The sequence below is a fragment of the Sapajus apella genome, unplaced genomic scaffold, assembly GCF_009761245.1.
Source record: "Sapajus apella isolate SASKATOON/1434 unplaced genomic scaffold, GSC_monkey_1.0 scaffold23, whole genome shotgun sequence".
Lineage (NCBI taxonomy): Eukaryota > Metazoa > Chordata > Mammalia > Primates > Cebidae > Sapajus > Sapajus apella.
The window spans coordinates 23,810,505-23,823,525 of record NW_022436963.1 but is presented as its reverse complement, the minus strand read 5'-3'; the positions used below and the strand labels follow the sequence as shown (position 1 = coordinate 23,823,525).

The 13,021-nt window shown below is 39.4% G+C and overlaps 1 protein-coding gene across 1 annotated transcript in view; it reads left to right on the top strand.

The window, feature by feature from the left end:
* The window catches only part of SHQ1 (SHQ1, H/ACA ribonucleoprotein assembly factor), a 102,745-nt gene extending 90,709 nt beyond the window's left edge, over positions 1-12,036 (top strand). Inside the window, exon 11 of the mRNA XM_032290482.1 lies at positions 10,489-12,036. Within this exon, the coding sequence (XP_032146373.1) occupies positions 10,489-11,062 (574 nt within the window). The 3' untranslated portion in view covers positions 11,063-12,036. The remainder of the gene's footprint in view (positions 1-10,488) is intronic.
* The last annotated feature ends 985 nt before the right edge of the window (positions 12,037-13,021 follow it).

Here is a 13,021-nt window from a genome sequence, read left to right as displayed (position 1 = left end):
TGGGCCACAGATTTGAATTTCCCAGCAGCCCAAAGGGAAAGGGAGACCTTGTGAGGTACACAATTCCAAGAGGTTCGTAGGGCTGTTACTTCAGTCAGCCCTGAATACCAGCTTTTGGGATCACAGTGAAGCACATTTCAGCAAAAGCAGTTCTGCTAGGGAGTAGAGAAAAATGTGGCAAATTTATGAGACCCACATTTCCATCTCTGTGAATTTGGTCTGGCAAAAATGTAAAACAGTTTCAAAGCTGGGGTGAACTGCATTTCTTTCCAGCAGTTCTTTATGGACATTGTACTTTTCTTAACCAATTTGTCACCCTTACCCTTGCATTTCTTAAGTGGAGGTCAGGGTTGAGCCAAATGATGGCTTCTCTGCATTTGGACAAACCTTATGAGAGCCATTCTTTCAGTGTTTAGCATTGCCATAGTGAGTTGTTTTTTGTTTTTTTTTTTTTTAATAAAGTCATTTATTTTGCTCAAAAAATGGATGTGTGTGTGTGTGTGTGTGTATGTACTAATGTATGTGTGTGAGCACATGTATGTATGTACATATTTATGTGCAGACTGTTCTCAGAAGGAACTGCTGGAGCCAGAGCCTGTCTCCTTGCCTTCAGCTCCCCTGCTTTCGCCCCTTCTGTGTAGGAGAATAATTCTGATAGAGGACTTTTTAAACATGTATCCCACCTGTTTATTGTTTGAAGATTAAAGTAAATGGTTCTCTATATAATTGTGAACCAAGGGAAATTGTATGTGAATTCACAAACATATTAACCTAAAAAGAGATGTTCTGCTTGAGGCCTTTAGAGTTGCCTTTCTGTGATAATATAACATCTTTGGTCCTCCGTGGCTCAAAGAAGGTGTCACATTATTTTCTTATTTTACCAGTAGGGATAATAATGGTACCTGTCTCACAGAGTTGCTGTAAGTACTTCATGAGTTTACCATGTGAGATACTTAGAAAGCCTGCACAGAGTTATTGCACGGGAAGTAGAAGCTTTTTCTATTAATGGATGCCATCAGGAAACCTTTGTCTCTTGTGTAGCATCCAAGAGGTAGTTGAGTCTTTACTATAGCTGTTTGCCATAGTGATTTGACTATGTTATTCAAAGACATCTAAAAATCTTATTCCTTGGCCCAGCACAGTAGCCCATGCCTGTAATCTCAGCACTTTGGGAGGCTGGAGCCAGGAGGGTTGCTTAACTCCCAAGAGTTTGAGACCAGCCTGGGCAATGTAGCAACATCCTGTCACTACAAAAAAATTTATACAGTAGCCAGGCATGGTTTATCTGTGCTTCTTATCCTTGCTACTCAGTAGGCTGAGGTGGGAGGATGGCTTGAACAAAGTAGGTTGAGGCTGCAGTGAGCTGTGATTGAGCCACTGTACTCTAGCCTGGGCAATGGAACAAGACCCCATCTCTAAAAAAAAGAAAAAGTGAACAAAATAAGTACAAATAAAAGTTTTATTTCACCCACCTTCTTGGAATCTGTAGTTTAGTGTGTCAGATATATATTAATGTGTTCATGAATATTCTCTACTTAAGCACTAAGGACTAGAGCTCATAAACTTTAGTTGTTGAATTGTTGGAATTGCCTTGAGAGCTTTTATCAATCTAATTACAGGAAACCTATAACTGGCTTTTCATAAAATGATATGAAGGTCTATTTTGTGATTCTTTAAATCTTGATATACTTTATAACATTTAAAGAAGACAAGTTATTTTCTTCCAGGACTTTAGAAAAGTGGTCACTATCATTTCCTTAAGGAATGATTTGATACTGATTATTTTCTAGCTCCATATTGTATTTTTCCTAAGCTTAGTACATCACAGTCAAGCTGACTTCGCCATAGGAATTAAGTAGCACTGAAGTTTTCAACAGTCTTTTTCAAAGATTAAATAATTTCTACTACTGTCGTAACAACTACCTTTTAAGCAGTTTAGAGAGCAAGTGAGAGAAAAGAGCCCTTTAAGCTTGGAATTTTGGGATTAATATCTTGTTGCAACTCTTCCAATTTAAGTCACACAAACTCTCAATCTGCATCAAAGTAGCCAATCATGTCAACTTCATTTATAAGACGGAAGAATTGGAGTAGATGACTTCTGTGCTCTCTGTAAAATGAACTTTCATTGGCTCTTTCTAGTACAGCCACCTATATGTGTCATGCAGGAAGTCCTTTGTGAATATTCATTGAGTTTCTGCACTTAGGAAGTTACAAAGAAAAGTGATGGTAGTCAAAACTCAAAATTATTCACTAATGAGCAAGCCTCTTAATAAACTTCATCCCATTTTAGTATATTATTTCCTTCCTAGCATCTTTCCCAGCCATCTTGCCAGTATTTTTGTTGTTTGACTTCTTGTTGATCGTTGATATTGTACAGTGTGAATAAATTGCAAGTCAACCAAAATATCAAGGATTTCACAAAAACATTGGAAGTAATATGAGATGTGCTTGAACCACATGGAACCACTGACCATAGTAAACAATTGAAGAAGAAAACTCTACATTAATAGTGAAATTAGTGGAAAGTCCTTATTTTGAATATTGAAGTATTGATTTGAGCTTTACATGATTGAGAGGCCCTTGAGGAAACTGATGATACCCTTGATTTTTTTCTGTAAAAATTACCTTCTCTGATTCTCCTACAAGAAGACTGACATGATGTGATGAATGTTAGATGGTGCTATAATATAATTTTGTTAGAACAGTTACAAATACAATTAATACATTAATTGTTCATTTTTTGCTGTTTTTGAGAATCAGTGCACAGTTGCAGTTGTAACCTCATATTGTTAACATTGTTAGAGGTTTCATCAATTTATTTTTGTAGTTTGTAGTTTTGTTTGAAGGTAGAGTGTTTGGTTTTTGTTGTTGTTTTTTAAGGCAGAGTCTCCCTCTGTTGCCAAGGCTGGAATGTAGTGGTGCAATCTCTGCTCACTACAACCTCCGCTTCCCAGGTTCAAGTGATTCCTGGCTCAGCCTCCTGAGTAGCTGGGATTACAGGCACCTGCCACCACGCCCAGCTAATTTTTATATTTTTAGTAGAGACAGGATTTCACCATGTTGGCCAGGCTGGACTCAAACTCCTGACCTCAGCTGATCTGACCACCTCAGCCTCCCAAAGTGCCGGGATTACAGGCGTGAGCCACTGCTTCCAGCCTCACGGTTAAGTTTTAATGTTATCATTATTTACTATTAAATTTTGGTCTCCATTTTAAGTTGATTTACTTTTTTTCTGGTCTATTATCCTCTACTAATGAGCATCTCCACTGTTTATTTATTTCAGCTCTACAGGGTGTACTGTGTTAGATAGTGTCCCTCCAAAATTCATGTCCTTGCAGAACCTCAGAATGCGACCTTATTTGGAAATAGAGTCATTGCAGATGTAATTAGTTAAGATGAGGTCATGCTGGAGTAGGTTGTACCCTTAATCCACCATGACTGGTGTCCTTGTAAGAAGAGACACTAGGACACACATAGAGTAAAGATGGCCATGTGAAGTCACAAACACATAGGGAGAACACCCTATAACAACAGAGGCAAAGCTTGGAGCGATGCATTTACAAGCCAGGGAACTCCAAGGATTGCCAGCAGCACCAGAGGCTAAGAAAAGGGCACAATGGATTCTGCCCTGAGGAGGAACCAACCCTGCTGATGCCTTCATTCTGGACTATTAATAGTAGCCACAGGAACTGTGAAAAAATCAGTTTGTTTATCTTGTTTTCAGCTACCAGTTTGTGGTAGTTATGGCAGCCTTAGGAAACTAATACAGGGAGTTTTCAGAAAATTCTTCTGCTGATCCGTGGACTTGATGTTGTTTCTCAGAGCCTAAGCCCACAAAACAGTATCAAAGCCAGTTGAAATTCGTTTGAAAAGTTGTTTTATTGACCCAAACTGTATGTGGTTAAATATACTTTTTATCTTGCAGTCTTCCTTATATTAAGTTAGTCGTTTCTCGTTCATAGAGATTGAATGGTTTTGTTAATGGCTGAGAAATGCTTTTCACTGTTAGAGAATAAGAACTTCCGTGTTCCTCTGTGCACCTATTGGTATTTGTTTTCCATGGCAGCTCTCAGATTCAAGATAAGAATTTCACTAGCAACTCCTACTTAAAGCCAGTGACATTACCTTTAGATCAGTCTACATATATGTGTTTTGGGCCAAGGATTCTAAAGTTTGTAACTGGTCCTTTTCAATAGAGAGGAACGATGACATGTCATTATCATAAATGACCTTTTTAAAAATTTAAGTTTTAAGCTCAGGGGCACATGTATAGGTTTGTTATATAGCTGAACTTGTGTCATGGGAATTTGACATACACATTATTTCATCACCCAGGTATTAAGCCTAGCACTCACTAGTTATTTTTCCTGATCCTTTCCCTCCACCTACTCCCCCACCCTCTGATAGGCCCTGGTGTGTGTTGTTCCCCTTTATGTGTCCATGTGTTCTCATCATTTAGCTCCCACTTATAAGTGAGAACATACGGTGTTTAGTTTTCTGTTCGTGCATTAGTTTGTTAAGGAAAATGGCCTCCAGCTCCATCCATATTGCTGCAAAGGACGTGATCTTGTTCGTTTTATGGCTTCATGGTGTTCCATGGTGTATATGTACCACGTTTTCTTCAGTTGACCATTGATGGGCAGTAAAGGCCCTTTAGAAAGAAAGTTGAAGTTGGCTCAGTGGCACTTACCTGTAGTTCCACCTAGATGGGAAGCTGCAGCAGGAGGGCTGCTTGAGGCCAGGAGTTCAACACTGTATTGTGGTGTTACTGCTCCTTTGACTAGTCACTGCTCTTCAGCCTGGGCAACGCAGTGAGACCCCCATCTCTCTTAAAAAAGAAAAAGAAAGAGAAGAAATTTGATCTACTATTTGGTCCCAGATAGAACCTGAGATTGTGTGTGTGGTATGCTATGAAATTAAAAGGCCAGATTAGCCAGTAACATCCAGTTGAACTCTCTGGAATTGCCTCACTGGAGTCTTGTCCTATGTGATCAGTTGCGGGCTCTAGTCTCAGTATGTCATGCCTCGTAGGCTTCTAGGTTTGGGCAGAGGAAATGAAACCTAGTCAGTTACTATGAGATTTATAGTAGACCTGCTATTGCAGGAAGTGGTGAAAAGTTGATTGATAGTTTGAGACAAAACTCTACAGCAAAAAACAGGATGTATGCTTTCCACTTGTACCAGTTTCCCCTGCCCCCTACATTTCAGGCTCCTTTTGAATTTTGCTTTGGTTGCTTCATAAGGCTGTGGAGGCTTTTCCCCTCCTAAATACAGTCACCAAATGTAAAATAATTGAGGAAATTTTATATCAGCTTAGCCATACTAAAGATATGTCCTTTCCGCTGTTGCTATTACTCTTCCGTGGTAATTACATGCAGCATAACTTGCCTGCAGTCTTTGAAGAGAAATTCTCCAAATAGGATATCATTTCACATATGCAAAAAGAATGAAAGGTCTTTTTTTAGTTACATGGTAGGATTACATTCCCAGTAACTTTCTAAGAAAAATCTGAGTGTGATTTTATTAAAATATGACAGTAGTAGTATCCAGTTGTCTCTTTTAAATGCAGTGTCTCTTCATTCTATAATAAATACATTCTTAACAGGTAGGTGATTCTCACTTAAATATAAAACATATAACTGGTTGAGTCTGGTGGCTTACTCCTGTAGTTCCAGCACTTTGAGAGGCCAAGGTGGGTGGATCACTTTGAGACCAGGAGTTTGAGACCAGCCTGGCCAACGTGGCAAAACCTCGTCTCTACTAAAAATAACAAAAATTAACTGAGCATGGTGGCACATGCCTGTAATCCCAGCTACTTGGGAGGCTGAGGCAGGAGAATTGCTTGAACTAGGGAGGTAGAGGCTGCAGTGAGCCAAGCTCACATCACTGCGCTCCATGTGCCAGACTGGAAGGCAGAGTGAGACTCTGTCTTAAAAGAAACCCAGTGAGACAAACAAAAAACATATACTGTAACTAGTAACTCAGCATATGTGTGTGTTGAGAGTATCAAAATATGCCATGGCCAGGCCAGCAGCTCACGTCTGTTATTGTAGCACTCTGGGAGGCCAAGGTGGAAGGATCACATGAGCCCAGGAGTTTGAGACCAGCCTGGGCAACGTAGGGAAACCCCGTATTTACAAAAAAATTTAAAAATTAGCTAGGTGTGGTGGCATGTGCCTGTAGTCCCAGATACTCAGGTGGCTGAGGTGGGTCCATCACTTTTGCCCAAGGAGGTCAAGGCTATAGGGAGCTGTGATTGTGCCGCTATACTCCAGAGCCCGGGGAATAGGGTGAGACCTTGTCCCCATACCCCCCCAAAAGAAAACATACCTAATGTTTGTAAGAGTGGTTTACCTAATAATGCCATTTGACCAAGCTTTTGGACGTGAACTAGCCTAGTCTGTTTTGAGTATGACAGAGAAAAACCACTGCCTACTTTAAGTGAACTGCTTTCTGAAAAGGTAAGTCTATTACAGAAGTAGATTCTAGAATTTACAAGGAGTGGCAGATTAGAATCAACTCTAATTGTACTAGTGTTTGAAAAAGCAAAACAGTTACTCTTTTGTGGCTTAATTTTTTTGCCCTACAGGAATATTTTTGCTTTTTGTGAACAATGATTACTAGGTTATCTATGCTAAGCAATTGAATAAAAAAAAAAAAAAAACAACTTTGATTCCTCAGACTGTTGTGTCACATTCCACACCAATGCTATTTTGAAATTTTAATCAGTTCTTATCCTAGCATTCTTTAAGAATGGGGGACAGTTCAGAATGTTTCTTCTATTAAAGTTTCTTCCAGAACTTTATTATTAATTTAGGAAGCTAACCAGCTTGAGGTAGTAAAGGTGAGATAATAAAATAGAAATGAAGCTTGCTGAAGGATCAAAAATGAAAAACAAGATATATATATATATATATATATATACACATACACATAAATATATATATGTGTGTGTATATATATGTACACTTATTGTATAACCTGGTGATTTTAAACATAATATATTGCCGAAAGTGAGAAACTTTTTCCTAAAGGATAAAAATTCACACCAGCTGGTTACAGGCTGGAGTTCCTATTACGGCCCCTGGACTCAGCTTCACCACATTTCTGTCTGTTACACTTGATGTTTTTAGTCCCACTGTGTGTCGGGTTTGTTTTTTGAGAACAGCCAAAATTCCAGGGGAGAAGCTTTGGAATTCCACATTTATACTGTTGCAAAAGACAGGACACAATATCTGTATTGTAGACAATAACAAAGATCCAAATAGTATCAGCTTGAGAATTGGAATGTTTAATATCTTCAGCAATATTCACAAAAATAATTCAAAATGCCCCCTTCTTTTCTAAACCTCCAAAGATGAAGCTTATATGGATATTTCATTTAACATCGTTAAGCTAAATATATTAATCACAGTTCCTTTGGAGGATTCTGGGTTTTGTGCAAGTCAGAACTTGCTCATTTGGAAGAAGCTGAGTGGAGCTCAAATTGGGAAGAAGTAAAGAATGTGGCCTTAAGAAAGGACACTTTACAGAGCCTGTGTATTCATGGGAGGCCCCTTGTTAGCTGAGTGAACCTCAGCAGCTCTCCTACCCCTGCAAGCTCCAGTTTCCTCATCTGTAATGTAGGGATAACAATGGCACTGATTCACAGGGTGGTTAGTGGAGCAAGTGCAGTGATGTCAGTGGAACATCATTCTTTGTATATTGTTGAAAAGTATTTGTCATGACTATTAAAATGAGATAGAGTCACTGAAGTAAAAGCTTTTATTTTAAACTTTTATTTCTAGTATTATAGTTAGAGGCAAAATCCTCTCCCAAATTTATCACTCTCTATTTCTTAAGCTGTGTGTCACTCCCCAGAGAGAACTCCCCTTCATGGAGAAGCAGAGTGGTGTACTAGTTCTTAGGCTGACTGAACCTTGGGCCAGAGATGTTTTAAAGTGATTCAGCAGCTCAGACTGAATCCTTTACCACTGGTAGTCAAGGTTTTAAAATATGTAGTGGACATCATCTACACCCGTCTTGGGCATCAATGCAAATTATGTTGCAGCTGTCATATTCCATAACTGCTTTTAAAAATGCCTCAGACTGATAAAAGATTAGCCAGGGGTTATAATTCTTTGGTGAATCATTAACTGACTCTAGTGGATCTCACCTTGGTTTTCCTCTTCATCCTAACTTCCTCCCCTTTTCTAAGCACTCTGGAAATTCTGGCACTGAAACCCAGGGCTTTCCTTACATAAGAGAAAGCTGCCTGTGAACGATGGCTGACGGCCGTCTCCCACTCACCACACTGTGCCTCCCGCTCACCTTTGGACACTGCAGTGCTGCTTCTGTGGCCTGATTACATGTGAAGGGGCAGCAGCAGGGGGGCTGCAATCCCTGCACAATCTCATTGTGCTAAATATTTTGAGAAATAGCATTTCAAATATACACGGGCACCCAGATGAAAATACCATCTTTGTTCGGTATTTCCCATTGTACCATCCGTTTGCCTCAGCTCCACTGAAATGAAGCTTCATTTTCCCAATATTATGGGATGAACTGCACTTTTACAAATGAATTTATCTTGTAATCTCACCCTCGTGCAGTTTGTCTCAAAGGCACTCCATGTTTTATACGTTCATTTAGTCTTCTAATTGGAAACGTAGAAACCATGTCAGCGTGTTGACCGCTTGCACTCACCGCTGCCTTTCTTCAGTCGCCACATCAGGTTTCCCCTTTAGAATAATAGTCATCTTTGGAGAATGGCAGTTTGTGTCATTTTGGTTCTTTTAGAAACCAAAACAAAGCAACTGCATCCAAGTTAATAATGGAAGAGTTTATTTACTCGATACAGTGTAATATTACAAATCTAGCAGGTAATTTAGAGAAAAAAAATCTGAAATAATATGAAATGGTTTCCTCATGAAAAGAAGAAAGCACCCCATGCTGCTTTCTGATACTGGCTTTCCCCCGGTACACTTTAAGATTGTGAACATTTATATGGGTTTAAAAATAATAGGCAGTGAAAAGGCTCCGTCACACCATCGTCCCGTGTCATCCCCCATGTTTCCAGTTCCCACCCTGTCTCCTTTACAGAAGTTTCTGTTTTTTTGTCACTTTGGAGAGTTTATTGAGAATTATACAAGCAAATAGAAATATGTTTGATATCTTTCTTGTTTTTTTCCCTTTTTACGTATATGTGGCATATACATAGGGTGAACCTTTTGTGGTGTTAAGCAGTAAGTCTGGATTGGCCCATGGAGAGCTTCATTCATTGTACAGCTGTAGGCTATTTCTTTGAATGGATATGCCATCACTTATTTAACCAGTCAGCCAGTCTCATATCAAGGACATTTGGTTTTTTCCCATTTTTAGGTATTAAAAAACAATGTCACAGTAAACAACCTCAGACCTGTGTCATATAGCCTGTGTGCTACATGTGTTTAATTTCCAAACATGGGTCCTGCTGGCTTCAGGGTGTATATATTTGCCATTTTGGAAGTTACTGCTAAGTTCTCCTTCATGGGGTTTGAAGCTATTTAATCTCCCTCCATCAGTATATGAAAGTGCCTTTTCTTTTGTAGTCTTGCTAACAGAATAATATTAAATGTTTGGGTATTTGCCAGTCTGACATATGAAAAATAGATCTCCAATAGGACTTTAATTTGTATTTCTCTTATTTGACTAGAGTTGAACATCTTTTAATATATTTAAGAGTTTCTTGTATTTCCTTGTGTGAAAATTGTCTGCTTGTATCTTCTGTCCATTTTTCTATTGGATTGTTATATACTCATTATTAGGAACTCTGTTAGAATGAGGCTTTATTATAATATATGTATACACACACACACACACACACACACACACTTATTATAAATATATTGCCCAGAAGAAATTAATTTTTTTTTCTTTTTCTTTTTGAGATGGAGTCTCCCTCTGTCACCCAGGCTGGAGTGCAGTGATGTGATCTTGGCTCACTGCAGCCTCTGCCTCCTGGGTTCAAGTGATTCTCCTGCCTCAGCCTCCCAAGTAACTGGGATTACAGGCACCTGCCACTGTGCCCAGCTAATTTTTTTGTATTTTTAGTAGAGACGGGGTTTCACTATGTTGGCCAGGCTGGTCTTGAACACTTGACCTCAGATGATCTGCCTGCCTCAGCCTCCCAAAGTGCTGGGATTACAGGCATGCGCCACTGTGCCTGGCCAAGAAATTGATTTTTATTTAGTTGAATTTATCAGTCTTTTTTTTGTGGCTTCTAAACTGAGTCATAGTTAGAAAAGCCTTCCTCCTTCTTAGAATCATAAAGGAAAACTGTCTCCCTGTAATACTTTCAGTAGCTTCATTTTTTATATATGTATATTGGATCTCTTATGGTATATATCCTGGTGTGCCATGTAAAATATAGATTCAATTTTCTTTTTTATTTTTTGGAAGCTGTATACCCTGTTATCTTCAGGCCAATTAATAAATAATGCTAATCTTTCTTCTTAAAATATTGTCAAGATCCAAAAAGTTGGCAGCTCTTGCAGAAGCCTTAAAGGAAGTCTCACTTACAAAGGCCCAGCTGGGGTTAGAACTGGAAGAACTAGAAGCAGCAGCACTTCTTGTCCAGGAGGAAGAGACTGCATTAAAAGCAGCACATTCAGTTTCTGGGCAGCAGATACTTTCCTCCAGCTCTGAAGCAAGTGATTCGGAGGACTCGGATAGCACTGTGTCATCTGGAAATGAAGACTCAGACTCGGACTCAGATTCAGACTCAGACTCAGACTCAGAACAAGATGAACTCAAAGATAGTCCATCTGAGACAGTCAGTTCTTTGCAAGGTCCCTTTCTTGAAGAAAGCAGTGCCCTTCTTATTGTTAATGGTGAAGTATGCAGAAACACAGCCATCCAGGAGTCTGATGTCGGTCAGGGAAGGCCACTTGCCTCTTCCCCGCCTCTTGGACCGTCTGGGCCTCTGATAGAGGAGCTTGGGGAACAACTGAAGACCACAGTTCAGGTTTCTGAACCCAAGGGCACCACTGCTATAAACCACAATATGCAGGAGAGAGACAGCCGTCAGACACCAAATAATTGACTCCTAAGTGGTTTTACTCATTGTTGAGAAATATGTTAGATTTGGTTTCATTTACTGAATGAGAATTCCTCATTTTCACTTTGTAATTTTTCTTAGTATATACAGTCAGCCCACTGTATTTATGGATTCCACATCTGTGGATTCAACCAACTGCAGATCAAAAATATTTAAGAAAAAATTACATCTGTACCAAATGTACAGATTTTTTCTTTTTATTCTCTAAATAATACAGTATAACAATTTCCACAGCATTTACATTGTATTGGGTAATATAAGTAATCTAGTGATGATTTAAAGTATACAGGAGGATGTGGGTAGGTTATATGCAAATACTGCACCATTTTTTATCAGGGACTTGAGCATCTGAGGATTTTGGTATCCTCAGGGGTCCTGGGACCAGCCCTTCACAGATACTGGGATGACTTTTTGACATTGTTTTTCAGTCAGTGAATGTTTATACCTTTTGGTTTCCTTGCTGTAAAGATAAAGTTCAAAAGTATTTATACCAAAGTGTAGTTACTATTTCGAACTGAAAATAATACTTTTACTGCCAGTATCTCCAGAATGTAGAGCCCACTAATATTTTTATTTTAGCTTTACTGAGGTATACTTGACACCCGATAAACTGCACATATCTAAAGTATGTATGTGTTGGCATAAGTATACCCCACGTAAAACTGTCACTGTGATCGAGGTGAGGAATAGGCCCATCGTCCCCACGTGCACTCTTGCCCCATTACTAGTTTGCATGTCCTAGAATTCTATGTAAATTGAATCATATAACATATATCCCTTTTTGGTCAGGCCTATTTTACTCAGTGTAATTATTTTGAGATTCATCTGTGTGGTAGCATGTGTTATTGCTAAGTACTAGTTCATTGATTAGATTTGTTCATTGACATATCCATGGACACCTGGGTTGTTTCCAGTTTGGGGCTGTTAAAAATAAAGCTGTTACGAACATTTTTATACAAGTCTTTGTGTGGATGTATGCTTTCATTTCTCTTAGGTAAATATCTGACAGTGGAATGACCAAGCTGTATGGTAAGTGTAAATAATGCTTTAAGAAAACGCTGAACTGTTCTCCAGCATGGCTGTACCATTTTATATTCCCACCAAAAGTGGCTGTTCAAATCTGCCAGAGTATGTGTGTGTGTGGTGTGTGTGTGTGAGTGAGAGAGAGAGAGACAGAGATAGACAGACAGGGTCTTACTCTGTCTCCCAGGGTGGAGTGCAGTGGTGCAATCTCTGCTCACTGCAGACTCAACCTCCCAGGTTCGAGTGATCCTCCCACCTCCTCCTGAGTAGGTAGGACCACAGACTTGCTCCACCATGCCTGGCTAATTTTTTAGTTTTTATAGAGATGGGGTTTCGCCATGTTGCCCAGGCTGGGATGTCATTTTTTAGAGTTCTTTTTGTTTGTTTGTTTTTGTTTTGTTTGTGGGTTTTGTGTGTGTGTGTGTGTGTGGTTTTTTTTGTTTTGTTTTGTATTGTTTTGTTTTGAGATGGAGTCTCACTTTGTCACCCAGGCTGGAGTGCAGTGGCATGATCTCAGCTCACTGCAACATCTGCCTCTTGGGCTCAAGCAATTCTCGTGCCTCAGCCCCCCAAGTAGCTGGGACTACAGGTGTGCACCACCATGCCGGGCTAATTTTTTATTTTTGGAAGAGATGGGATTTTGCCATGTTGCCCAGACTGGTCTTGAACTCCTGACCTCAAGCAGTCTGCCTAGTCTGCCTGCCTCGGTCTCCCAAAGTGCTGGGATTACAGGCATGAGTGGCCACTCTAGGCAGTTTTGAAAGCTTTTAATAAATTCTGGATACAAGTCTTCATCATTAGTTTTTTTTATTTGTTTGTTTTGTTTTTTTGGCATGCCTCAAAATCTTTGATTGGATACCACATGTTGTGAATTTTACCTTCTTGGGTGCTAGATATGCATTCTTTTTTTTTTTTTTTTTT